At 39.1% G+C, this 26,186-nt stretch overlaps 1 protein-coding gene across 1 annotated transcript in view; it reads left to right on the top strand.

Annotated features, from left to right (window-relative positions):
* LOC139719965 (rho guanine nucleotide exchange factor 17-like) overlaps positions 1-26,186 on the top strand; it is a 138,181-nt gene that overhangs the window by 27,217 nt on the left and 84,778 nt on the right. The window contains exon 3 of the mRNA XM_071631345.1: positions 14,968-15,150. Coding sequence (XP_071487446.1) covers positions 14,968-15,150 — 183 coding nt within the window. The remainder of the gene's footprint in view (positions 1-14,967; positions 15,151-26,186) is intronic.

Raw genomic sequence — 26,186 nt, 5'->3', positions numbered from 1 at the left:
TTAGAGAAAATTGCAGAGATATTATAAAAAATGAGTGCTTGCAGAATGCAAGACAAGCATTAACAGATCCAAAGTGGTAACTTCGACAATTTCCCACATGCAGGAATATCGATGAATTTATGCAAATTACTTACCAGCAAAAGGGGATGAATTTGAAGAATGGTTCCAGGATGATTTGGTTGATGATGCTTTGGAAGTACAAGGAGAAAGATTAAGGAAAATTGAGTGCAAGTGTTATTTGATTCATTTTGGCCAGACATTTTGGTGATACAATCCTAAAATACCCACTGATGCTTCAGGATGCCTGTTGTGATCTCCAGTCTCAAAGGGGCTTTCACACTTACAAGAGAACTCGTTTGTAATTTTACGTTTCTGAATGTGCGTACGGTCATTGAGAGTGTACAGACACAGAAACGGATCTCTTAGCATGCCAATTGCTCACTTTACACAATATTCCATAAAATGGCTGTGCCGTAAACGCTATTTTACGTCCATGAAATATCAAGCTTGTGATATGTATGTACGAGTACATTATATACATGCCCGCACCTCAGAGGAATTAAATGCCAGGTCAAGCTGGGCTCCACCCCCTCAGTGTCATAGCAGTCAAACTGTTCAGAATTAAATGTCATCCAAGATCACCAATGAAGCAACCCTTACAAATGTGCATCTAGAATTGAGCAATTAAAACATGATTGTAAAAAACCTCCCCTCCCTCCATGTTTGGCAGATGGCAGAATGTGATTTGAACGATGTATATGGAAGAAATGTATTTTTAAAGTTTGCATCCAGGCTCATAAAAAATGATGCAAATATGATGAAATGCCTTTGTAAATAGTGTGTACAAACAAGTTCTTCTAAGTATGAAAGCCCTCTCATTAGGGTATAGAAAATAAAGGAGGGTAGGGTAGTGGATTCTCACTGGTTGCCATGCATGTCAAGTTACAGACTTGGTGGATGTTTACCAGTGATTATATTTGTCTCCACCTTGGGTTCACTTTCAAGCTCCTCTGAGGTGGACATGGGAAGATATGAAATCATTCTGTTGAGCCACAGGCTAGAAATCTGTTTCAAGTCCTGGTAGCAAGGTGCATCCATATTTCCTCCCTGCCCTCTGAATTATGCATGTGGTGAGTGTGGGAGCATTTTATCGATAGATGGTGGGGCTGTCCACTCCATCATGAATTCAAATCCTCGGTACCGAAACTTTAGAACTGATGTCACTTGATGTTAAGAGGAGGATTTAAAGCAAAAAGGAGGAGAAAGAGAAAAAAAATCCTGTCCGTATTCTGCTGGAAATCTGTAAACTCTACCATTTTGAGACAATAAACATCAATTTTTCACTTTCTAAAGGATGAGAGAAAAATAACAGAAGAAGAGAAATCGGTCTGATCTGTGGAATTCTACCTCCCTTCTCGCATACCTCTCATTCCGCAGCGAGAAAAATATTTTGATTGTCACATCCCCATCAGGAGACACATACACTCACAAACATGCACAGTCATTATTCATCTACAGAGAGTTCAGCCCTCAGACTAGTCTTGTTTTCAGGCTTTCAGTTTCTCCCTCCACCTGTTCGGTGTCCGACTACATAGGCTTCTGTGAAAACACAAATTTTTGCAAGTATAAAACTCTCGCTGATTTTGCAAGGAGCCAAGTTTTGGGGGAGGGAAGTGCCCGCAAACGTTTTTGTCTACTCAATGCGTTAAATGGTATGGTTGGCAATTCACGAAAATTTCATGCCGTGAAAAAGGTCGTCGGCTCCAATTTGCGGAAGTTTCATTGCTGCAAATGATTCTGATTTTACAGTAGGAAACAGATGTATGTGCCTGGGCATTAGACTATCTGCCGTGTTGCATCCAGGCCCTCAAAGTTTGCTTTGTCATGGCGAAAGACGTCTTTGCACTAGGGGTATTACAAATAACGTGTCCAGTGCTGTCCGTGCAAATTGCCAGTTTGTCCCAATGTTGCCATGTTTGATGAAGCCATGTGAAACGTGCACAAACAGCCGAGCTCACTACTACCTGGCACAAGGCGCAAGGCTTAAAGGGATTGTACAGTTTTGGTTGAGACCTAATTTCAGGTTTCTAACATTTTTTAGTAAGATAATGAGAAACCGCTTATGAAATATGAAAGAGCATGTAATTCTATGAGGAATTCAACATTTATTTGATGAAAATTGGTTTTGAAATGGCTGAGATATCCAAAAAAGAGCAATTCTAATAAAGTGTGGGACCCACACTTTATTACGATCGCTTTGTTTTACTTTGTTTTTGGATGTTTCAGTCATTCCAAACCCGATTTTCATCAAATAAACTTTGAAATCCTCTTAAAATGGCATGCTCTGTACTATATCATAAGTGTTTTCTTGGTATCTCGCAAAAAGTTAAAAGCCCAATTCTCATCTCCACCAATACTGTACTATCCCTTTAAGTCAAGTGTACTGCTGCTTCTGTAAAATTCTTGATTGTGTGTGCATTAATACTGTTTGTCTGTGTAATGCTGCATTTGTCTTGTATCAATACATGATGGGTGTAAGACTTGGTTAGTGACTGACGAATGATTTGCCAATAGATTTATGTTTGAGACTTTGTAATTTTCATGGCACTGGCAAATCAAATTCATTTTAGTCATGTGAGAAGTCCTCTCCAAATGCATCTATGGACTCCTTTAAATTGGAAGAAATTTAGGGAGTCTATAGGAATATAGTCTTATTTCATTGCTGATGTAGAAGCCATTTTGAATAGACACATTGTAGTACTGAAGGTGATGTCATGGAGAAGTAGCCACCAGCATGAAAATCAGGCTAGCTTGATTTTTGTCTTATATTTCTTTCTATTCAATGGGGAAATAAAAAAAATGGGAGAAAAATAAACATTTGGTTATATTTAGAAGCAATGGTGCTCTCTTTTCCCCCAGTGGATGTAAGGAGCTGAAGATATCTGTTATAGGTAATGTAAATAGCAGGATGCTGAGGAAACGCAGGCTAGATGAATTAAAGGTATTGTTTACCACTGGGAGCAGTGATTTACAAAATGTTCAAGTTATCACATTTAATGCATATGTGTGGGTCAGTAATACAATTTGTATCATGAAACATCCTACTGTCATATTACAATAAAGCCTGGAATATAATTTAAATTAGATATCACTTTTTTTCTCAATGAACCATAAATGTAGATAGTTTAGTCTAGAAACAATGCTATTATAACTATTCACATTTTGTATATTTTGAAACAATTCTTGACATTGATTATACCGATTGACATTTTAACATTGTTGTTTCTATCCCTAACTCACATTTTAGAACTATTTTGAAGCACTACATGTGTGTTTTTGTTTCACCTGTAAATGGTAAATAACGCCTTTAAAGAAGAGGACCTGGTTTGATATCGTTCCTCTTGTCCCCATGTTTGAGAGGAATCTCTTCATGGTGGGAGATTTATGCTCTGATACATAGAAGGTGGCTTGCCAATCATTTGTAGAGGAAATGTGAAATGTCAAGAGGTGTGGGGGGGGGGGGGAGGGGAGGGGAGGGAGGGGAGGGGAGGGAGGGGAGGGGTTGGGAGGTGGCAGGGTAGGAGTGTACGGGTACATGGATAAGGTGAAGTAGAGAAAGGGGTCAGAAGAGATAAGACAGCATTGACTGCGAACCAGGAGGATTGCTACAATTGAAGAAGAGTTTATTGATCAGGTTTGAAGTTGACTATTACATTTTGCACAGCCCATTTCTGTAATAGACACAGTTTTCCATGCATCATACCTGAACAGTGCAGTCAATCTGCATGAATCTGTTTTTACCCATGTAAATGTGAGATTTTGAAGGGTATTGAGTTATTGGTATCACATTGTAGAGCTCAATCTCTACTACATTATGATTTCAATTTTGAATTATTTTGATTTTCAGGAAAATAGTAAAAATCAAATACAAGGATGCTATTCTACCTGATATTTAGAACAATGCTTACAAATCTACACACTCTTGATTAAATAAACATTTCATTCAATGAAACTTCTTTCATTTTTATTTAAGCTCGAATCATAGAACACGATAGTGCCCTTCTTGCTCTCAGCTGGTGAATTGCACTTCATGCATAGCATTAAAGTCATATATAGATTGTTTCATTTCCATTGGTTTCAGATTGATGTCATTAATTTGTATGTTTATGAAATTCGAGATATTGATTACACTAAAATGAATTGTGTGGGACTGCAAATGGGACTACAAACATTGTGTTCTTGTCAGTTTGAGTGATGTCCTTCTGGCGTGCATTTAACAATTGTGGTATATACTGTTAGAATGTGGATTATTTCATGGTGGAGAAAGTTTTTCGAATTTCCATGTTTTGCTTATCTGTTATGAAAATTGTATCATACACATATATATGTGCATATACGGTCACCCATGGAGTTGTAAGCAAACAATGTATGGTGACCCCCCAAAAAAATGATCAAGCGAAAGTTTCTGCTTTTACAGAAGTAAGTTATACCTTTATAGCATGACTGATATTTGGGAAAATAAGATATGCTCTGTTGGCATTTGTGGCTTAGGCAATTATGCAGAAGACAATATTGCCTCTCCGTGTTCACTTGAGTTGCTATTGGAGATAACTTGACATTGATGACAAAAATACTGTTGTCCACATTAAGTATCCTTGAAGACATGAATTGGATACACCTCCTGTTCAGACGCAATCCAGTTTATACCAAAACTCGATAAAGAAACAACAAATAAAGAATCATTGTGTAGCCGACAGACCATTCAGACGCTAATCTCGACCGTTCTGGAAAATGTCGCATAGATGTGCAGTTTCCCACTGCGCATGCTGTTATGGTCATGAGTGACAACCATGGAGCCACCTTTCGTGCGTGCTCCCATTAAGCCCCGCCCAGTTATACCGTTCTATGATCGCAGTACGTTCAGACGCACAATTGACACGATGGAATGCTGATTCGTTGTCGAGTTCTAATTTGAAACGATGCTCTGACCGTTGTTTCGCTATACGTTGTTTCATTACACGCCGTTTTGTTAGTCAGCATTCAGACGCATAAATTCACCGTATAGCTATACCATTTTTTTGGTATAAATTTTTACGTCTGAACACCCTGACAGTGGCCTTCGGCTTAATGGGATGTGAGCTGGAGCACAATAATGAGAATGAGATGATAGGCAGTGATGAATGAAAAACAGCAACTCTTGTCCTTGTGAACCATCTTAAAGGAAGCCAAAACCCAAAGAGAAATGACATGACATTATGTGTAGACAACAATATAGAGAAAAATATAAAGAAGATTAAAAAAAAAAATCATTTTTCATCTAAATTACACATTCCATCAACTTGATGCTGACATATATGTTAAAGGTAGTACTTATTCCCCCTGCTTTCTGAAAGCGGTTAGTGAAGTGCTCTTTCATTACGCTAGAAAAGTGAAAGCATGTGGAATTTTCTTTGTATTTTCTTCATATTTTCATCCACACATGATGTCATAAACTCAAGTAGTCTCCTTATCCAGTGGTTCCAACACAAAAACTTTGAAAAATCATAACTTTTGCATTGATTGTCAGATTTTCCCCAAACTTTCACTGTTGTGCTCTACTAATGTTGCCGCTTTCACTCAATCCACATTTCTCTTTGGGTTTTGGTTTCCTTTAATGTTAACGATGATCTTAACTTTTGTGTTTACTTATGCATTGATGGACAAATAATGAACAAATAATGTTAAGGGAGCAAACAAACAAACAAACAAACTAGAATCGAGGGGAAAGTAGATCATCTCTGTGTATGTGTGTGTGTGTGTGTGTGTGTGTGTGTGTGTTTGTGTTACGTGTGTTTATAGGTGGGTGGATGGTGAGAGTGTTTAAGAAGAAAGGGGAGTGCTTTTTGAGCCAAAAGATGACTTCTAGAATGTTGAATTTTAGAAAACAAATAGTCCCAGACTAATCACTGCCGTGTATGATGTCAAGGTCTTGGGTGAGATATATACCCAACATCCAGCTGTTTTGAGATAGTTTCATGCCTCTAAGTCATTGTCCGCCAGCACCACATATCTGCATGCAAAACGCTTGAGGGCCGGAGAATGGAGAAAAGGTCTCTGAGAGAGTGGGGGTTAACATTCCTGCCCTCCTGTACCTCCCACTGAGGTGGAAAAGTCAACAGTTGGGTTAAATGTGATCAATCGGGGAGGAAACATTGGCCACTTGCGCTCTCGAAATTGATTGAACCCTCTTCTGTTGCAGTCTGACGTTACCTCTGGGGGGAGGAGGAGGAGGAGGAGAGAGGAGAGGAAGAGGAAGGGATGGATGGAGAAGGGTGAGATGGGGTGGGGTGGGGGATGAGCCCAGGAAAAACCCCTCGGAGGTTTAGAGAAATTTACTTTGTTTATATGCAGATGTCATATTGTATACTTTCATCGAGAATGAAATGAAATGAAATGAAGTGAAAATTAGAGGACTGTAAATGAGCAACCCCCATTGTCAGCTTAAGGAGTCAAAACTAATGTGCCTTTTTTGTTTTTCTTTGTTAAGGAAGGGAAGGGGATGTGGTCCGAATCTGGGAAAATCTTCAAGACTATCCAAATGAAAGCAGACAATATGCATTTATAAGCATTAAGTGTACAGTATAGTTATAATGGAATCTTACTGTGAATGGGGGAGGGGGGGGGGGGGGTGAAGGTAGAGGGCTACAAGAGAAGGGAAAAGATAGAAAAATGAAGAAATTGTTGAAGGGGTATTTTGCATGTTAAGGTTGAGATTGTGTGAGGGGTGGGGAGGTGGGGGCGAGGTGTAAGGGGGGGGGGGGAGGGGGGGGGGGAAACGGATGCTGTATACCTTCCTTGCCCTGGGCAACAAAACATAAATGATGGGAAAGTGAAATGACTGGATAAATGTGTACTAAGTCTAGGAGACTTTTTCAAATACCAATCTAAGCAAATGAAGAATTATTTGTTGATGTCATGTTATGCAATATGAATGGGAGGGGTTTATGAGAGATTGGAGATATATTAATGTGTGGTAAGAGCAGGAGAAGGGTCATATATATATGTATATGTTTAAGGAACTGGGGAGGGGGTATAAGAAATAGAAGAGGACAGATATGAGAGAAGTGGTATAACAGGAAATGGGGTGGGGGAGGGGAGAGGGGCAAGGATGAAAAAAGCCCGGATGAATTTCTTTCAGGCTGATCTTAAAACAGGTGACATATCAGAGCCCTCTGCAGCTGATGATGCATCTTTTGGAAGAAGGGGGGGGGGGGGATGGGGGGGGGGTCTTGAAAAAAAATTCAAATGAGGGTGAAATGGCTGAAACTATGGCTGGTGACACATATGAGTCTCTTGATGGTGATACTACCTCTTATATGGGATGCAAGGAGGAGTGGAAGCAAGAGGCAAAGACAATTTGGAAGAAGGGTGGAAGTTGATGGAGTAGGGGGTAGGAAGAGGGAGGGATGAGGGAGGGGCAATCTAGGCAACCTATACTCCTGTAACCCACATTGGGATTGAGTGAAGGTCAGGGCTGCACTGGTTTACACCCTCTGGATCAAGGCCATGTGCATTTATGACTTGGCTGTCTGAATTCATCATGGAGTGCTTGGATATTGACATTGATTTCTTCTGTCTGGCGTGGAGGAAAGTATTAATGGGGCCAGAGTAGGAATTTTTGATTTTTTTTTTCTTTTACAGCCTTCCATACCCCTCCCTCCCTCCCCCCAAATGATGGGGGTATATGAGGATGAGATCTGTCTATGCATGTCTCTGTGGGTTCTTGTATGAGACTTCCATTGGGGATATTGTTCTGTAGTGTGTCACTCTAGGCAGCTAGAGATACATTTCATGGTGGGCTTTTGTGTATGTGTATATGTTTGGGGGGGGGGGGGGGCAGGGAGGAGGGGAAAGTAGCAATTGATCTATTTGTATAGGATTAATGGCCTATCATGTAGATTTTATGAATCTCTCTGTTTTCCTTGGGCACTGTTCTGTTGTTGTTCTTGTTTTGTCTTTGCTATAACTCTTCATGATAAGATGGATGTATGTCTTTTTGTCTCGGAGTGTTGTAGTGGTAAGAATTCTCACCCTAGCCATAGACTGGAGTGTTGGAATGAAGGAATGAGGCAGTGTGTGCTGGATGACAGGTCAAGAGGAAGTATATGTGTGATTACTCTTGAGATGGTGGATTATGCATACAATCTTTCATTTATTCTGAAGGAGCATTTATTCAACATGATACTTTTCCTTGGTCAGTGTCGTCTGTATTCAATAAATATGGAAACTGCATTTTGATATCAGATTGTCATCTGGTGGTAAGCATAATTTGACTGACCCTTGATATGGGTTTAAAACAGGTTGAATATGGCTGATTATGCAATTACTATAGCAAATTATTTTTAGATGATGGAGATGACATGATGATAGTGGTAATAGTGATTATTATATATTGATAGCTATTTTAATGATTTGTATGATTATGATGGTGGTGGTGTTGATGCTAGTGATGATAAAGATAATGATAATCATAATGATCATCTTGTTTAAGTGAGAAAGGGAAGGAGGAAAAAAGAGAAGAATGAGAGATCTGACAATGAAAAGTAAAAGGGTATAAAAGAAAAGGAAATGATAATATGTATGACCAGTAATGATAAGCAGAGTAATGATGACAAATAAGGCCATTTCAACAAGACAGAAATAAGAATGTGCCACATTACATCATCCAAATTTTGATACTTGCTGTATTCACTGGTATCCTTGGTGACGTTTAGTGACATTTGAATAGCAAAGTTGTACATGTGACTGGAATCTGTACTCATGCAGTATAGTGCATCTTGTAAAGATAATACGTCACTGGTGTAATGTAAAATGCAAAGTCAACATGTTTAAATTTTTGACATTTCTATACTTCCACTTGTTATATTTCTAGATGAAAGGACAATAGAAATTCTTGTCATAGAGCGATGTCTTTTGTTGATTTCCATTCCAGACGTTGCATTCTGCATCCACGTACCCCGCCCCCATTCCTTGGTGTAGATTTCTTCTTTCTGTGCAGATAGCTGCGGAAGCTTTCACTCTTTTGCCTGCTCAATCAAATGCCATGTGCAGAAGTCTGCCAGAATGGGAAAAGAGAGTGGTGGTTGGGGTGATGGGTGATGGTGGTTGGGGGGGGGGGGGGGGAGGTTAGGGGGAGATGTCATGTGATTTATGTGTCCAAGTTCTCGTGCTGGCATGAGAAACATTATGCAGACCAAATTTTGGTGTGAATTTCACACAAGAGGAGGATAAAAATAGAGGGAAGATGAGACAAAAATAGACAGTCGGGAGAGGAAGCGAGGGTGTCCGCTCCAGCGGATACTTTCTTGGGAAGGATGGAGGAATTTCCTTTCCACTGTGACTCTGGCACTGCCGTCGACGTACTCAAATGTGTATTCTGTGTGAATGTGTCTTAACCTCGAACAAGAAGTAGCAAAACGTTGGCACATGCGGGATGTAGACCAGTGTATAAGGAAATAAAAGTATGTGTATATGTGTGTCGGGGGGGGGGGGGGGGGAATGGCAGGATGGGGGAAGTTTGATGGGTTCTCAAGTGCAATGCAAAGATTGGAGGAATAGAAAATGGCATATATGTAGATGATGAAGGACCTTTTCCTCTGCCAGAAGGTACAAATTAGCTAGAAATTATGATAGATGAACTGATCTGTTATTTATTGGTTTCTTTCATATGTTAAAGAGCCTTGCACGAGGTTTGTATTATCTTCATCGAAATGTTTTTTTGTTTGTTCAATGATAAAACATTTGGCTCACAAGCTTGATTAAAAAACATCAAGCTCAAAATTCATTATCAAATGTTGGGCTTGAAATAACATATGATTTCCATGCATTACTTCTTTATGATGTGTTGTCCCACATGTTAATTTTTATGTTGCCATTGTAAAAATACAATGATATCACAGATCAATGAATAAAATAATTTCTCTTTGACAGTAACCATTTCATATTGTGTTGCTATGATCGCCTTTTGTCAAAGTAATGATGAAATTATTCTGCTGTAGAATTATGCGAGAGACTTCTCTGCAAACTGAACGTTAGCTTTAACTCTGATGAATGTATCAGGTGACGTTTCTTCATCTGTCCGCCAGCAGAATATATTCCCGGTCTGGTCCATCCGGGAGTGATCGTAGATGCGTTCGATACATCTGTGAACAGGGTCGTTAGTCCTGTAAGCACCGAATCAGGGATCACGTTACAGCCGTTGATTTACAAATGTCAACAACTGTAACAGGGAGAATATTATTTTTAGACGGTTCTCTCCCCCTAGTCCCTCTGTGCTTTACACGTAATGATAGTCTGTGCATGCAGACTTTCAGTGTTTCTTTTGTTTTCATAACGTTCAGTTTTACAAAGCAGTGTGGAAGGGATATTGATTTGCGGAAACTGAGATAGTAAGACTTAGAAATAATGAGATTGCGATGTTATGAGGCAACTTTGCGTTTTTTTGAGCTTAAGAAAGAGAGGAAAACAGGAAAACAACTTGAGGTAAACAACCCCGATGCGTTATTTTCAGAACGATAACAGGTAGAGAGATTCAAACGAGTATTCCCAAACATGAATTACAAGACAAAAAGATCTGACTTCCCTTGTGTAGGACAATGAAGAATGACACAAGATGTGAAATTATGATATCAGAAAAGGCAGGTTAGGAGAGTGGAAATATGGGGGAGGGGAAAATGGAATGAAATCAACAAATCAATGAAAGAAACATATTGGCATCATTGACAGTTAGAGATATAAAGATGCACAGACCAGAGTAAGAAAGAATGTGGATGTTGAATGGGAATTGAACAAAGAGTCTGCATACTTATATGAGTGGTGTCAGTTAGTTAACATCTTGAGTAGACATAAAAAAGGAAGGTGTCCGCCATCTTGGATTTACGGCCGCCACGCTGCCAGCGGGAGTGACAGGGGTCTTAATGGGTGGTTCCTTGACATTTTTATGGCTCTGGTGGGAGCTAGAGTAGATTGTCTGGTGCCAGAGAAGAGGGCACTGTGTCAACATTGGCATTGATTGCTGGCTGTATGTTGTCATGGAAACGGGCGGAGGAGGGAGGACAGGGTTCCCCTTGTGCTTCTCTTGCTAATATCGTGGCTGCCAAATGACGAGTTGCCACAAGATTTAATGGGATCATGAAAATGACATGGAACATGAATTTGAATGATTGGATCTGTTGTTACTTAAATGTAAAGTGCCATGAATGTATTACAGATTGTTTTGCCTGAAAATTCAGGGTTGATTCCTGTTTACAAAGAAATATAGTATATTGCTTGAATTACTTTCGATAGAACCTCCGCTGAGTGTTCAGTAAAGCTTTGATTGCTGTCTGTGATCAAGTTAGTTATAAAATCAGATAAAGCATTAAGTTTGCTGTAAGACCTGAAATCAGATCAAATTGAAGAACAGATCAGAACAGTGTAATAGTTGAACACTTGGTGGGTAGATGCTACAGCATAATGTCTCACAACTCTGATGTCCATATCGACAGGGTCATGGATAACCATTCTTTTCTTACTTGGATTTACTTGGATGTTTGAGGTATAAGGCAGTGGTCATTCGTCCTTCCACTTCATTCATATAGGGGGAATCAAAGTGATGTTGTGAAGGGAAATAGTGCATAGGCCTATTGTATGTCTAACTTCTGTTTTGTGTTTTGCTCAGTATGACATTGAAGAAATCATTTGTTATGGAATATCTTAATCTTAATCCATAACATATTAATCTTAATCCATTGCTTATGGAAGCCAGGCCTGTCATAGAGTGAGTGACCTGTGGGAATTATGATATCTGAGAGGCAGCAAGTTAAGATGAGCCGTTATGCAGGGATGGTACTGCTGTTTTAAACCAAGTCATATTGACACGCAGTGATCAATTGAGACTTTGATTTCTACCTAATGAAAAGGCATAACATGCTCGGAGGCATGGTTCACCCCCAAGTGCTACTTGATATAATTTTTTGCTAGTAACAAGCACCAGTCTTGTGGCTAACTCCATGTGAGTATCACATGAACCACCATCAGCTCAATGGCTGGAGCTGTCCTGGCTGCTATAACGCTACTCCCAGCACCGCCGTCGAAAAAATTGTCTGATGTTGACATGTTGTTTCTGATCGTATTTCATCCGGAGGTGATGCTATCGCGCGAGACGCTGAAAAACGAGGCATATCTATGAAGTGATGATGCCGCAGATAACGGGGAAAAAATGATACTTGTATCTTCGTCGTATTCTGCTGTGCTCGTTGTTGTTTATTTTTGTTTTTGTTTTGCATCGTGTTTGCAACATCCCATGTTTTCCCCAGTGTGTTTGTGTTTGTCACACTCTATCCTGTGCATTTTTTCCCTCTCATCTGGATGATGGAAAAATAAGTGCAAACAAGATTTGCTATCCTCTGATCAGTCACGATGAAAGGTATCTTGTGTCTGGTATGCGAGTCATGTCCTCCTTGTTTATTGCCCTGCAAATTTCCGCCATCTGTTAAAACTCTGATTACATGTAAGGGCCATTGCTCCTTTGTCATGCTTTCCTTCCTGTCTTGTGTTATGTCGCCCTCATTCTACTCTCCCCTTTACCTTTATAAGGTACAAAAATGTTAGTATGTTATATATTTCTCTGTCATGTATATATCTCTTTTTCGGGTATCTCTCCAGGTACTAGTCGAATCAAACCATATTTTCTTCCCTTGTTTATCATTATTAGCTTCTGTTGAGGTAATACAGGTAATAGGTTGTTGGAATGTTTCATGAATTTTTTTTTTCACTTCTTCTTGATTTGCCTCTTTCTCTGATCTTTTCATTTTTCCTTGGTCATTCTATCTTCAAATTTGATGTACATTTTGCTGCTTTCTTTGTCATTTACAGTCTGGCTGTTACCCCCATGTATCGAGAGTGCGTAACTTGAATCACGATTCTGATTGAAATGACGCATTTTTGGCTGTGTTTATGCAAACATGAATTTTGGAGGGTGATTTGAAGTGTAATTCCAATCATGATTTAAATGACAGCTTGGGGGTGTTTTCCAATTGTAGTTCAGCATTGCAATCACATTTCTTGACCGGTGTGAAAATGGCTTTCTTCTGTTTTCATTGGTCTCCTAACTTGCGTTCATGTTCTATTAGCCCTTCTGCTCTATCTTTCTTCTTGCTCTCCCTCCGATTGACTGGGAATATATGCATCTTTTGATATATGTTTCTCTCTTTTATATATGATGGACTGTTTGCAGTATTCCTTGCTCTCCTGGTATATCATGTTATTGTATGTCTTCCTCTGTGTTTCTGCATACTTCCCTAGGAAAGATATAGTTTCTATGCTTCTCTCTCCCCTCCCCCCCCCCCCCCCCTCACTCTTCCATGACACTTGACGAAATTGAACGGGATTTATCGCAGCATCAGGGGCCTTTTCTGGCCAAATATGCGATCAGTCCTGATTCTGGCAAAAGGTCGTGCGTGCGCTTATGAAAATATCCCGGGTTAGTCGGGGCTGGGAAGATGGCCCTCCCCACCAATGCAATATGACAGCTATATATTTTTGTGTGTGCTGAAATAATTCAGCCAATACTTTGGGGTATTGAATGATCAGATAAGTAGTGTGTATGTATTGAAGTGAAGTGCAGAGCAATGTTTGTATGGGCCTGAGTAAGTCAGCCATATTTATGTATATATGATAGATGTCGTGAGAGGACAGGAATGTGTTTCTTTTTTTTTTGCTGCAGATTAATTTTGTTTGTAGTGATCAAGTACATTTTTTTGGTCTCTTTACAGATCAAAAATCAAGCTCAGCTTTTCATTGGAACACTCTTTTCCACTTACGATTACTTCTTTTCTTTTTTTTTACCAAGACAAAGTGTACATTGATCTTTTTTGTTTTGTTTTAATATCATTTGTGCATAATTATATTTTATATTGTTGTCAATAAACTGTCCTTCCCAGCTGGATGAAAGTCAAATTGACAGATGTACCACTTTGTATCATTTTTTTTTTTCATGGAAATAAATAAACTATGGAATTGAACTTTTTCAAAATGAAGTGATGTAAGTCAGCTTTGAGTTCACTGTGTACTGGATCAGGTGTATTGAAATGAATGCGATGATGGAGAATACTCATTATTAGGGGACGATGTCAGATGCGATGTGATTTGGAATCACTTTGATATGAAATATTTTTTTTTGCACTTTGCTGTGTAAGATAATTTTTTTTTTCTATTTTTATTCTGCGGGATGAAAATGTATTTAGTATCACATATAACAAGCAAAATATTTGCGTGCTTTTATTTTTGCACTACTTTCATGTGGCTCCAAATGTGCAAAGATTTCCACTTTAACAACATAATCATATTAGCGTCTTCACACAATTACCATCATTATCAACACCAACACCAACACCAACACCAACACCAACACCAACACCAACACCAATACCAACACCAACACCAACACCAACATCAACGCCAACATCAACATCAACACCATCATTAACACCAACATCAACATCAACACCATCATTAACAACATCAACACCATCATTAACATCAACACCAACACCAACACCAACACCAACACCAACACCAACACCAACACCAACACCAACACCAACACCAACACCAACACCAACACCAACACCAATACCAATACCAACACCAACATCATCATTAACATCATAGTCAACATCATCATCATCAACATCATCATCATCATCAACATCATCATCATCATCAGTACCATCAACATCATCATCATCATCATCATGAACATCACCATCAACATCGTCATTCACCATACCAAAACACCAGTGCCACTACGATTATTTTCCTTATTCTAGTTTAATAAGTAATGAATAATTGCTATCATTTATATCTGCAGCTAATTGTGCTGATCCTTGAATATCTTTTTTCATTCCCTTCATCTTTTCTTCCCACTTTCCTCTGTATGACCAACAGAGCTACCTGCAACCGTTGAAGAGCCCCGACAATGCCGGCCTGTGCGACCAGGCCTCCGTGGAGATGATGTTCTACAAGATTCCTGAGATCCTCCACAACCACCAGGTCTTTCTGGAGCAGTTGGAGGACCGGATGAAGCACTGGCACAGTGAGCAGAAGATTGGCGACATCATCAACAGCTCGGTGAGTGCATCTCTGCATTAGCGGTGGAAATGGTAGTGGTGGTGGTGGTAGTGGCAGTGGTGGTATTGGTGGTGGTGGTGGTGGTGGTGGTGTAATGGTTGTGGTGGTGGTGTAGTGGAAGTGGTGATGGTGGTCATGGTACTGGTGGTAGTGGTACTGGTGGTGGTGGTAGTGGTACTGGTGGTGGTGGTGGTAGTGCTGGGGGTAGTAGTAGTAGTGGTAGTGGTAGTAGTGGTACTGGTGGTGGTGGTAGTGGTACTGGTGGTCGTGGTAGTGGTACTGGTGGTGGTGGTAGTGGTACTGGTGGTGGTGGTAGTGGTACTGGTGGTGGTGGTAGTGGTACTGGTGGTGGTGGTGGTAGTGCTGGTGGTAGTAGTAGTAGTGGTAGTGGTAGTAGTGGTACTGGTGGTGGTGGTAGTGGTAGTGGTACTGGTGGTGGTGGTGGTTGTACTGGCGATAGTAGTAGTAGTGGCAGTGGTAGTGGTGGTAGTCATGGTAGTGTCAGTGGTAGTGGTAGTGGTGGTAATAGTGGTAGTGGTGGTGGTGGTAATAGTGGTGGTGGTATTTTGGGAAGAAAGATTGACACCCCTTTCCCCATAGACAGGAGTGAGATGTATGAATTGTTCGTTGGTTTTTGCTTGTTTCATTTTCCATCTGTTGATATGGCTTGATAGCCCATATTCCACTGCACGAGCTGGTCTTCCATGGGGTCCAGTGGGATGTGAGTTGGGACCACTTCACCATTTATGTAGCCTGTTCTTTGAGATATGGAATGAAGCAGGATCTTTTATCCACATGAATTGGAGGGAAATGTGGCAGGCTTCTTGGTTGAATGTTGTGGCAAAATGTGACACATACTGAAATGGTCTTTGCCAATGCCATATGATGTCAGCTGATCTTGCATGCATGGAATCCTTTGGAGTCCATTGATTTGACATAATTGTAATGTGGCATATCAATCTGATCTCTGGGATAATCCATCCTTCTGATTGTGCAATGGAAGGATTTTGTGCTTCTACCCCTGAAGGGAGCAGGAGGCATTATATCATAAGGTAGATAAGCAGCTATAACCATTTTACAGCTGACCTGATCCTTTTTATGCAAGTCAGGAGTGTGCCAGGGCTGATGATGATCTAGGGGATATCAAAGAGTCATAATAACTTAATTCCTTCTGTAAATGGCTGTACCAAAGAAAGGTGGAGAAACCACATATGTGATGTATATCTTGCTGATGAAATCATGATGACAGTTATTAGTGTGGTGGTTTGTTTGGACAGGGTTAGCCGTGATTGGGTTGAGCAGTGTAGTTTTGCTGCATTTCTAGTGCTTTTTTGGCCGTGTTATTCGAAACGCACAAAATAGAGCGTTTACGATCGGCGTTTCTGACTAATCACGTTTGACGGGGAAGCATAAACGCAGCTCACATCACAAACGCGTTTAAAGGACAAGTTCACCTTCATAAACATAAGGATTGAGAGAATGTAGCAATATTAGTAGAACGCATCATTGAAAGTTTGAGGAAAATTGGACAATCCGTTCAAAAGTTATGAATTTTTGAAGTTTTTGTGCAGTAACCGCTGGATGAGAAGACTACTGCAGTGTGTGAATAACTTAGATGTCACATGCGTACAACAATATAAGGAAAATATAAAGAGAATTTCACAAAATTTCATCTTTTGCAAAAAGTACACATTCCCCCGACTCGTTACCGACAAATGTTATGGGTAATATTATTCCCCCTGCCTTTAGAAAGAGTCAAGTCAAGTGCTCTTTTATTATGCGAAAAAAGTGAAAATATGTTGAATTTTCTTCACATTTTCTTTATACTGTTGTACGCATATGACTCACAAGCTGTAGTAGTCTCCTCATCCAGCGGTTCCAACACAAAAATTTTAAAAATTCATAACTTTTGCATCGATTGTCCAATTTTCCTCAAACTTTCACTGATGTGTTCTACTAATATTGTTGCATTCTCTCAATCCTTATGTTTATGAGGGTGAACTTGTCCTTTAAATTACGTCATCTCCATCGCCTTTCCAGTTCACTTGAAATTCGGGCGCCAGGCCAGCCGACCTTGTACTGTAGTGCTGATTCCTCGAGCTCCTTGTTGGTACATTGCTGTACATGGTGACAGACACATTAATGCATGAAGAGCTCACTATTATATCATACATTCTAATTTTGTCGACAATTTGTAGATGAAATACATACTTGTATTTCCTATCATTGTCTACAGTTCATGGACGTGTGTATTAGTAAAGCAATCGAGATTTTATTAGACATGCATGAACAATACACACACTCAGGCCAGAACTTCCAAAAAAGCGCGCGCCCCAATTTGACCTGCCTCTGCTGAGGTCAGCAAAGCAATCGCAAATGCTCTTTCCAAGACTCGAAGAAAGTGAGCATAAACAGTGCTCCCGTGAATGGCGTTTTGAATCAGCGTTTTGAATCGGCATTTCAAAACGCTGATTCTGCCTTTGCAAATTGAGCATAAACACACCCTAAGCTTCACATATTTTGCAAGATGCAATAGAAGGAAACACACTTACTGAAGTTTGTACACTTTAATCACCTCTGCCAGAGAGTAATTTGTATTTGCCGTGTTCCTATTATGTTTGTCGAGTAATAAAATGTACAATATATGTGCTGTGTGAGATAAAGCCATGCATCCAAATACATGTACAGTATCTCATAGCAGATAAGCTGAAAGTGAACTCACTTTTACACCCAGAAAAAGAAGGCCCAAAAACGAAATGATGGGAATTTTCATTTGGCAAGTGGAAATAATGGGGGAGTCAGAGAAAGTGATCATTTTTAAATGAACTCTGATACAACTAGGTCAATCAGGGCAAATTCACATTTGATGAACCCACTTTAATAATTGGGGTGGAAAGTTTTCACGGTTTGCTTGAAATGGGCTTGTGAGATGGGTTTGATGCCACCTCCAATGTAAGTCATTTCTATCACGTGGGAGAAAAAAAAAATCATATCTTTCCATTTCACTGCAATCGATTCTTTCTCATTTGGTGATTGCGTGGGAGAATATTATAGATTGACATTTTTATTAATATATTTCTCCAGATTACTTTAGCAGTGACCCTTACATTCATTGCTATTCAGGTCACAGATTACGTCGAAAAAGAAAGAGAAATAAAGAGCAGAATAAAGGGCTTGAAGAAAGAGTAAGAGAGATGGAATAAATCACCTCTCGCTAGAGTGAAGTGGGAATTACTGTGGATTTCACGTGTGCAAACCAATCAGACTTAGAAGCACTTTGATGAGAGCCCATCTCCCTTGACTGCAGAAACTCTGAGAATATTTCCAAGAAATTGTATTTGTGGGCAGAGTTGTGATCAATATATAGGGCTTGGACCCTAATGGAAGTCATATTTCAATTTCCTATCAGTTTGGTAGATCGATGTGAATAAACTCAGTTCAAATCTAAACTAGATCTAGATTCATTCTGTGTTCTTCCATGAAAGAGAAGGTGAAATATATGTATATATGGTATCATTCTCTTTTTTCTCTCACTCAGTCATCCTATATCTATCTATCTATCTATCTATCTATCTATCTATCTATCTATCTATCTATCTATCTATCTATCTATCTATCTATCTTTACAAGTTGGTAAATGGATAGATAAGTAGATGGGTAGTAATAGGCTCTGTATATCAGTCTTAATTATGATGATTTCTTGGATGATATTTTACTAGTAGAAATAATTGAATGCATAGTTCTGGGTTCCTGAATTTTCTCTACATATATTATGTGAAATTTGAACATAATCTGGCATGAATCTCTGATAAAAACCCTCCAAAAATATATACAAAATGTTTGAAAATAAACCAGCATAAAAACCTTTCAAAGAGATGGAATTACTGTTATTCCTACCCCCCCCTTATTTGCTTTATCTTTTTTAGAATCCCCACCAAAAATAGAGTTACACCTCATACACAGGATGCTGTGTGTATATGAATACATGTGGTACAGACGTGACATGATCTCTCTTTTTTTTCTCTATCAAGCTGGTATAATCTCTGTGTTCCCGTGAACTTCAAGAACATGTGGCCATTTGAGTTTTCTGAGCTTCTGTGTTTCAGTGAATTTGCATTAACCTTTTCTGGATAAACTGTGGATGCTACGATATGTGGATGTATGTCAGAGTGGGCTAGTCTTTTTCATTCCTTTCATGCATGCTGAGTGGGAAGATTCCCCTAAAGATGTGATTGCTTATACACGCTGCAGCTCGTATTTTTGTGACTACAGTTCCTGACTTTTTCTTGATGCGTTTCGAGGACACCAAGGAATGGAGGGTAATCATAGCAAGGATGTATCAGGATTGATTTGCAGAGAAATCAGTGTCGGCTGGAAATAGGTTACGGATTGAGAGGAGCATAATGTGTGAGTGTGTATGATAGGGGGCCTCCTTCAGTCAAGAATTACTGTTCATAGCACAGTAGTCTCCACATAATGGGGTGCCACTTTATTTGATACTTTGCTTAATCGACTCACAGGCTGAACGAGAAGTGCTGATGCATATTATACTTTTATTCCTGGTAATCGGGTTGGCATTTTGATTGAATGGGTAGAAATTTTGCAGACTGAGACCAAGATTACAATATCAGAAAATAGCTGTCATAGAAATGTGAACGTGTTAATGAAATTTGAGAGGATAAAGAAGTGAAAATTTCATTGTTGTTTCTGTATTATCAAATTAATAATCTGTCGTAGTACGACAAGGCAGGAATGGACTCGTAAAGGTCCCTGAATGTGGGTTGGGTCACGCCAACTAGTTGAACCTACCACCTCATTGTCAATCCCAATCTCAGTCTCATATGATGACAATTTAAGCTACCATGTATACAAGTATGTGTGCAAAAAGAAAACCATCCAACTCACCCTGCTTTGAACACATTCAAGTGCACACACACACATATACACACACACACACACACACTATTCAAGCAGACTATACACGGTATGAAAATAAAGATTTAGAAAAGGAGAGTGTGCAGGAATTTCACAGCCATGCTTTTTTGGTAGTGTTTGAATGTAATATGGTGTCAATTTAGAATGTACCCTTAAGACACATGCACATGAAGGAATTCAGAGTAAGAACACATTTGTTCAAGGACTTGTAGTCTTAAAAGCCCCTCCTTTTTTGCTCACTGTAAGGGAATAAAGGAAAATTGTTCAGAATTTTGCTGATGTATCAAAATTGAGGGAAATCTGTTTTTTGACAATTAAAGCAAATAATAAAGAAGTGCTCATAAAGACCAATTTGTGTTTGTACAGTTGACAGCCATCAGAGTATTAAGATGTTTTGTTCATGCCTATCAGTTAATGGTAGAAAAAAAGATGTAGAATTGTTCTAATTCTGTAACTTAAAGTGAACTATTTCTTTTAGTCCTGGCACATGATTATAGAATCATCTGTGATATGTGAATTATTATGTCTTATTGAGATGAATTTAACACACAAGTTCCTCCCCAATAACTAGTTGGAATGGCTCCTTGATGTTGCTACGTGATTGTTGACAGCCCCATAATGTCAAAAGTGTATTTAAGAAGCTATCTCTAACACTATTCAGTTAAATTCCAGCTGAACAGACACTTGGTATCTTAAGCTCAGTCAGAGGCAGAATTGGGAAAAAAAAATGTGCTCAATAAAATTATGTCATTACATGAAGTTCTAACCATGGACAGTTACATACATGTTATACAACATAATTCATCTTTCCTATTTATGTCTGAAACTTTTTAGAAATGAGAGAAATGGGGACCCTTACTGCATGATGTCATCTTTAATTTTCATACACCCTGAAATGAAGTTATTCAGAAACTGTTTATTGCAGTGTGGATCGTCAACTGAAAATTGTGACATTTCAGTGTTTATGTAGAGAGAGATCAACTATGACGGTAAATTTTGATTTCCCGGAACTCCTCTTAATCTTCAAAATGCTTTGTGAGAGAACTGAGAGTGATTTTACACCCTCTGGCTGTCCAAGCGGTGAACCCTTGACCATCAAAGTGTTTGACCGGCCTCATGGACAGTCCGAATGCACGGAGAGGGGCCGTAGCTATTTTTGGAACGCGTTCTGCTGCCGAGCACAAAGGCGGAAGAACCGGCCACATCGCTTCTTCTTTTCTGGTTGTGTGCGTGCTGCGGCATATTATGAGATGGTCAAATATCTCCAAGACCAGAAGAGGATTCTACCATGTCTATGGCATGGCTGTCTTCTGGAGATATATGCCATGCATTGTGGCCAATATACAATAGACCACAAACATCCGTGTATTTTAAATCTTGTTTGTGAACCCCTGCGAATGTATCATGTTTTAGAATTCCCACAACTCAATCTACACCTTTAAAAGTCATGGAAGTGCATAGTAGACCAATATATCATTTAAATGTTAGAGGGAAAGATAGTGAGATTTGACCCTATAGTGATTATGCAACACAATTGAATATGTCCTTTGTGCTATTCAAAAGGATATCATGAAGAAATGTTTTGTGCATTCTTTATAAATCTAGAGATAATTTCAACTGTCATTAGACTTGTATGTACTTTGTGAATGCTGTTAAAATGTAGAGTAATGTGCAGAAGTTTTGTCTTAATTTGTTTATTTCATTTCATTCGATCGTCAATTTCATTTGATTCCATTCTATTAGAATTAATCCAATCTATGTAAAGTCAAATCAGATACAACTAGTTTTTTTTCCCCCAAAGCTAGAAAGGGTTATTTGGGAATGTCATATCTATCCATACTATTCACCATCACCATAGCATCTGAACAGCTGAGAATATCCGTCCATAATCCTGGCATACTGAATAGAGGAGAATATTTTGAGCCAAGGGGAGGTGGAGTCAACTAGGCCACGTGGGGTTATCTCTCTCCCCTCCAGCGAGGGCGGTGTGGGGTCGACCGCCTGCCGCTTTTGACCAGAGGTTAGATGTTTGGTATAGAGTGTTTCTCTGAAGTGCCAAAGTTCACAGTTAGAATATGTAGATAAAAGAGATCAATATATGATCAGATGTGTGGATGGATATATAGATATATAGATATATAGATACATAGATATATAGATATATAGATATATAGATATAGATATATAGATATATAGATATATAGATATATAGATATATAGATATATAGATATATATATATATAGATACATAGATATATATATATATAGATATATAGATATATAGATATATAGGTATATAGATATATAGATATATAGATATATAGATATATAGATATATAGATATATAGATGTATAGATATATAGATATATAGGTATATAGATATATAGATGTATAGATATATAGATATATAGATAGATAGATATGTAGATGATATAGATATATAGCGAATTGCTACATGGAGATGGCGTGTTGTGTATTTCGCGGTTACAAAGGTCTAACTGAACTTAGCTATTCGCGCGTTGTTAGTTATTTTACATGGTTCAAAGGCGATTCGCGAAATTCGCGAAAATAAAACCACCGCGAAAATAGCTCGTACAGTATATAGATATATAGGTATATAGATATATAGATATATAGATATATAGATATATAGGTATATAGATATATAGATATATAGGTATATAGATATATAGATGTATAGATATATAGATATATAGATGTATAGATATATCGATATATCATAGATATATAGGTATATAGATATAGATATATAGATTTAGTATTCATGCATACACACTTACAAATTCGTAATATTACATAGAAACATATGTGCGTATATCATGTTATATCTATCTCTTTCTCTCTATCCCTCTATTTACACACATTTACATGTCTAGATGCACCATTTGGATAGATGCGGCATTTACATTATATTTATCATAAACAAATTGTGAAAGTGTAAGTCCAATTCTTGTGTTTTATTATAATTTGTTCCATGTACAATTTATGTTTTGGTTCAACAACATTTTCATTGTCGGAGTTGAATGCTCAAATTTTTTTTTTTTGTTTTCATAAAGAAAAGAAGATAATTGAACAAGGAGAGATTAATGCCATTATTGTGGTTGATCATTTTGCACTGTTTATTGGTTGAAGGAGAAAGAAAGTGCTACATCCTCTCAGTTGTAATTTCTAGAAATATGATGGGATGCTACAGATACTGATTATGCCATATACTTCACAAATGTCACGAGTTCACTGATATTTATAGAATGAACAGCGCACCAAAGCATTATTTCCCATTTTACACAAATGCATTGTTTGTCGTCTCCTAGCTGGTAAGATTGCAAACGTCACTTCTTTATAGGTGTAATTTGACCAGAATTTGAGTATCCCAGATAAGATGATCAGATCGATAGGGGTAAGTCAAGTTCTCCATGGCCTCCAGACTAGGTCTAAATGCTGTTGCACTATAGCCTGCTTTATGTGTGGTGCAATTCTCCCAGTACCACACCAAATTTGCTCATGGATAAGGTCAATGACATTTTAGCCCGTTGAGGATGGACTGATTTTGATATTTCCACACTTGCCCGAGTATACTCGGGACTCATCCTCAACGGGTTAAGATGGTGCTGTCACATGCACCACGTGGATCATATAGGGACTCTTGGAATATAGAGCAAAAGTTTTTACCATTTATCCTGTAAGGAGAGAGAAAAGACCTCAGGTGTATTCAATATGTTGATACAGATTTAGGAAGAAAGGAGGAGAGAAGCATGAAATCTGATAATTTGATGACTTTTTGTGTTTATAAGTGTTTAAGATTAAGATCTTATATGTCACATACCTTGTGCAACATCATCTGTTTAAGCAGCTTTAAGTGTGCATTGTTTAGAAGAGAAGATATTGTTCAACTTGCTCTTAATAGCTCAGGTACAATCTGCCCACAATGATCTAGATCGTGTAGGAATTCACAGTTACTGCACGAAAACACCCAAGGCCTTTAGCAACAAACATTACATTCTAACCCCATGCCCCCCCACCCCCCCCCCCACAAAAATGTTGTATGGATAAAGAAAATGCATGCCTGCTCACCAAATGCGCAGGTAATTTACATTCATGCCCAGGTCTGTGCTAAATTGTGTCTCAACTTTCAACAGTTATCTGTACGTGCAGACGTAGTCTTTCAACATCCAACCTTTGTCTCTGGGCCTACCTGCTGACACATGAAAGCCAGTACATTCGATATTGTCATTGGCTGATATTATTGAACAACAAGCATTCATCAAGCGACTACAAATTGATATGCCAAGAGATTTTCCTTTTTCTGATTTAAAAAAATATATATTTGAGGCGGGGGACGGAGAAGGGGGGTGGGCGAGGAGAGAAGAGATGCATTCAAATTATGGCTTTTAGTGACCACAATTCTAAAAGTTGTGACTTTCATGTCTTTTCACTGTGCAGCTTGACAGAAAAAGTGAAGGCGTACGTGCAACTTGTAGCACATAGTGTTCATTATCATGAGCATAGAATGATAAAGTATGTGGTTATGAACCCTTTTAAACTGACAAGAGAATTTGTTCTTGAATGTGTTTAGGAGCACATTTTATGCTGATAAAGTGAGTTTCTGCAAGTCAAAAAGCAAGTCTCTGCAAGTCTACAAGCAAACTTGAGTTTCATACCTCTGAGATGTAGGCCTATTTCTCGCCTCATTCATATCGGGACAATTGTGGTCTGGAGGTGTTTCCAACTTTACGTTTCACTCATCCGTTTGCGTACGCTTGCAGTGTGAACATGATTGAAAGGTAAAGCTTAGCTTCATGTTGTCATTACTATTGCCATGTGACATGCATATGATCTGTTCATACTCATCATGTGAGCATTTAGTGTTGCAGTTTTTGAATTTATAATGCTGCTATTATGTGGAATTCTGTTGGCATTCGGCAATCAGCGAGGAAACTGATTTCAATGTCTGAACATGCCTTGGTTCTCAAAATGCTTTTAGAAATGTGTTTCTGAGCATGATTGCAAATGACTTCTCACGTAACTGTGCACCCATTCCGTATCTACCAGACATGTGGTGAGCTCTCCATCTCTCTCTCAGTGTGTTTAGGGTCTGAGAAAGAAAAGGGGTATAGCAAGGTTCGTGGAAATGTCAGTGCCCTGTCGGTGAACAAAAGGGTTCTACCTCCCCTCCCCCCCCCCCCCCCCCCCCCCCCCCACCAGCCAACAATGGAGACGTGGGGATTGTGTACATATTTACAGGGCACACTGACCTTGCCATATACCCTGGATTTTTTTTCCGCCTTTTTCTCTTTTTAAAGACTTAGGTCTCTTAGTCCAGAATAAGAGGAATGAGGATAAAAGAAGACCAGACTAATTTGTAAAAATAGAGAGAGAACTAAACTATGTTCATTGTGTGGTAGGTTAACTGATGAAGGAGGACTCTGAAAATTGTGTAAAGCCCCAATGGTGGTATTTGTGGGAGGGCTCGGGATAAAGCCTTTTCCCTGAAGAGTTAATTGGATTGTGTCTTGTCATTGCTTGATTTTGTACCACTTCTCCTTTTTGTTCCCTTTGGTCACATTTTGTTTTCCTCCAGTTTGTGACCAGCGATAGATGAAAAGATTTTTGGTTTCTGTGCCACCGTGCTCGCAGGGTTTGTGAGATTGTGCGAGCCGCTGGGCCAGTCTTTCGCGATATGTGCCCGACATTGTTTGATGGTCTCTCTAAAAGAAGTGGTAGACAGACTGTATTTGCCACTGGATGCACATTTGATGTTTTATAGCCCTCTGGTCCAGAATAAATATTAGGCTAATAAAATGGCGTCTTGAATGTGCCTTTTGTGAGGGTACCCCTGCCAACAAAATGGGTACGTCTGTCTGCCGCAATATTATTTTTTCGGCACGTCACACAAGTTCATTGTGTAAGCGTGTAAGCTGCTGATTTATCATAAAGGTGGTTGCTGTCATTTCGCAAGCCAGCCCATAAAACATCATCTTGCATGTGGCATTTTGACACAGATGCACAAAGGGAGTTCTGTGCTGTCTTGTCCGCAAAGATGTACGGCGTAACTCCTCCGTTCTCTGCCACTTTAGCGCTG

Source organism: Diadema antillarum, unplaced genomic scaffold, assembly GCF_040938485.1.
Source record: "Diadema antillarum isolate AM-2024a unplaced genomic scaffold, OU_Dant_1.0 scf00000117, whole genome shotgun sequence".
NCBI classification, from domain to species: domain Eukaryota; kingdom Metazoa; phylum Echinodermata; class Echinoidea; order Diadematoida; family Diadematidae; genus Diadema; species Diadema antillarum.
This window is presented reverse-complemented; position numbering and strand designations above follow the sequence as displayed.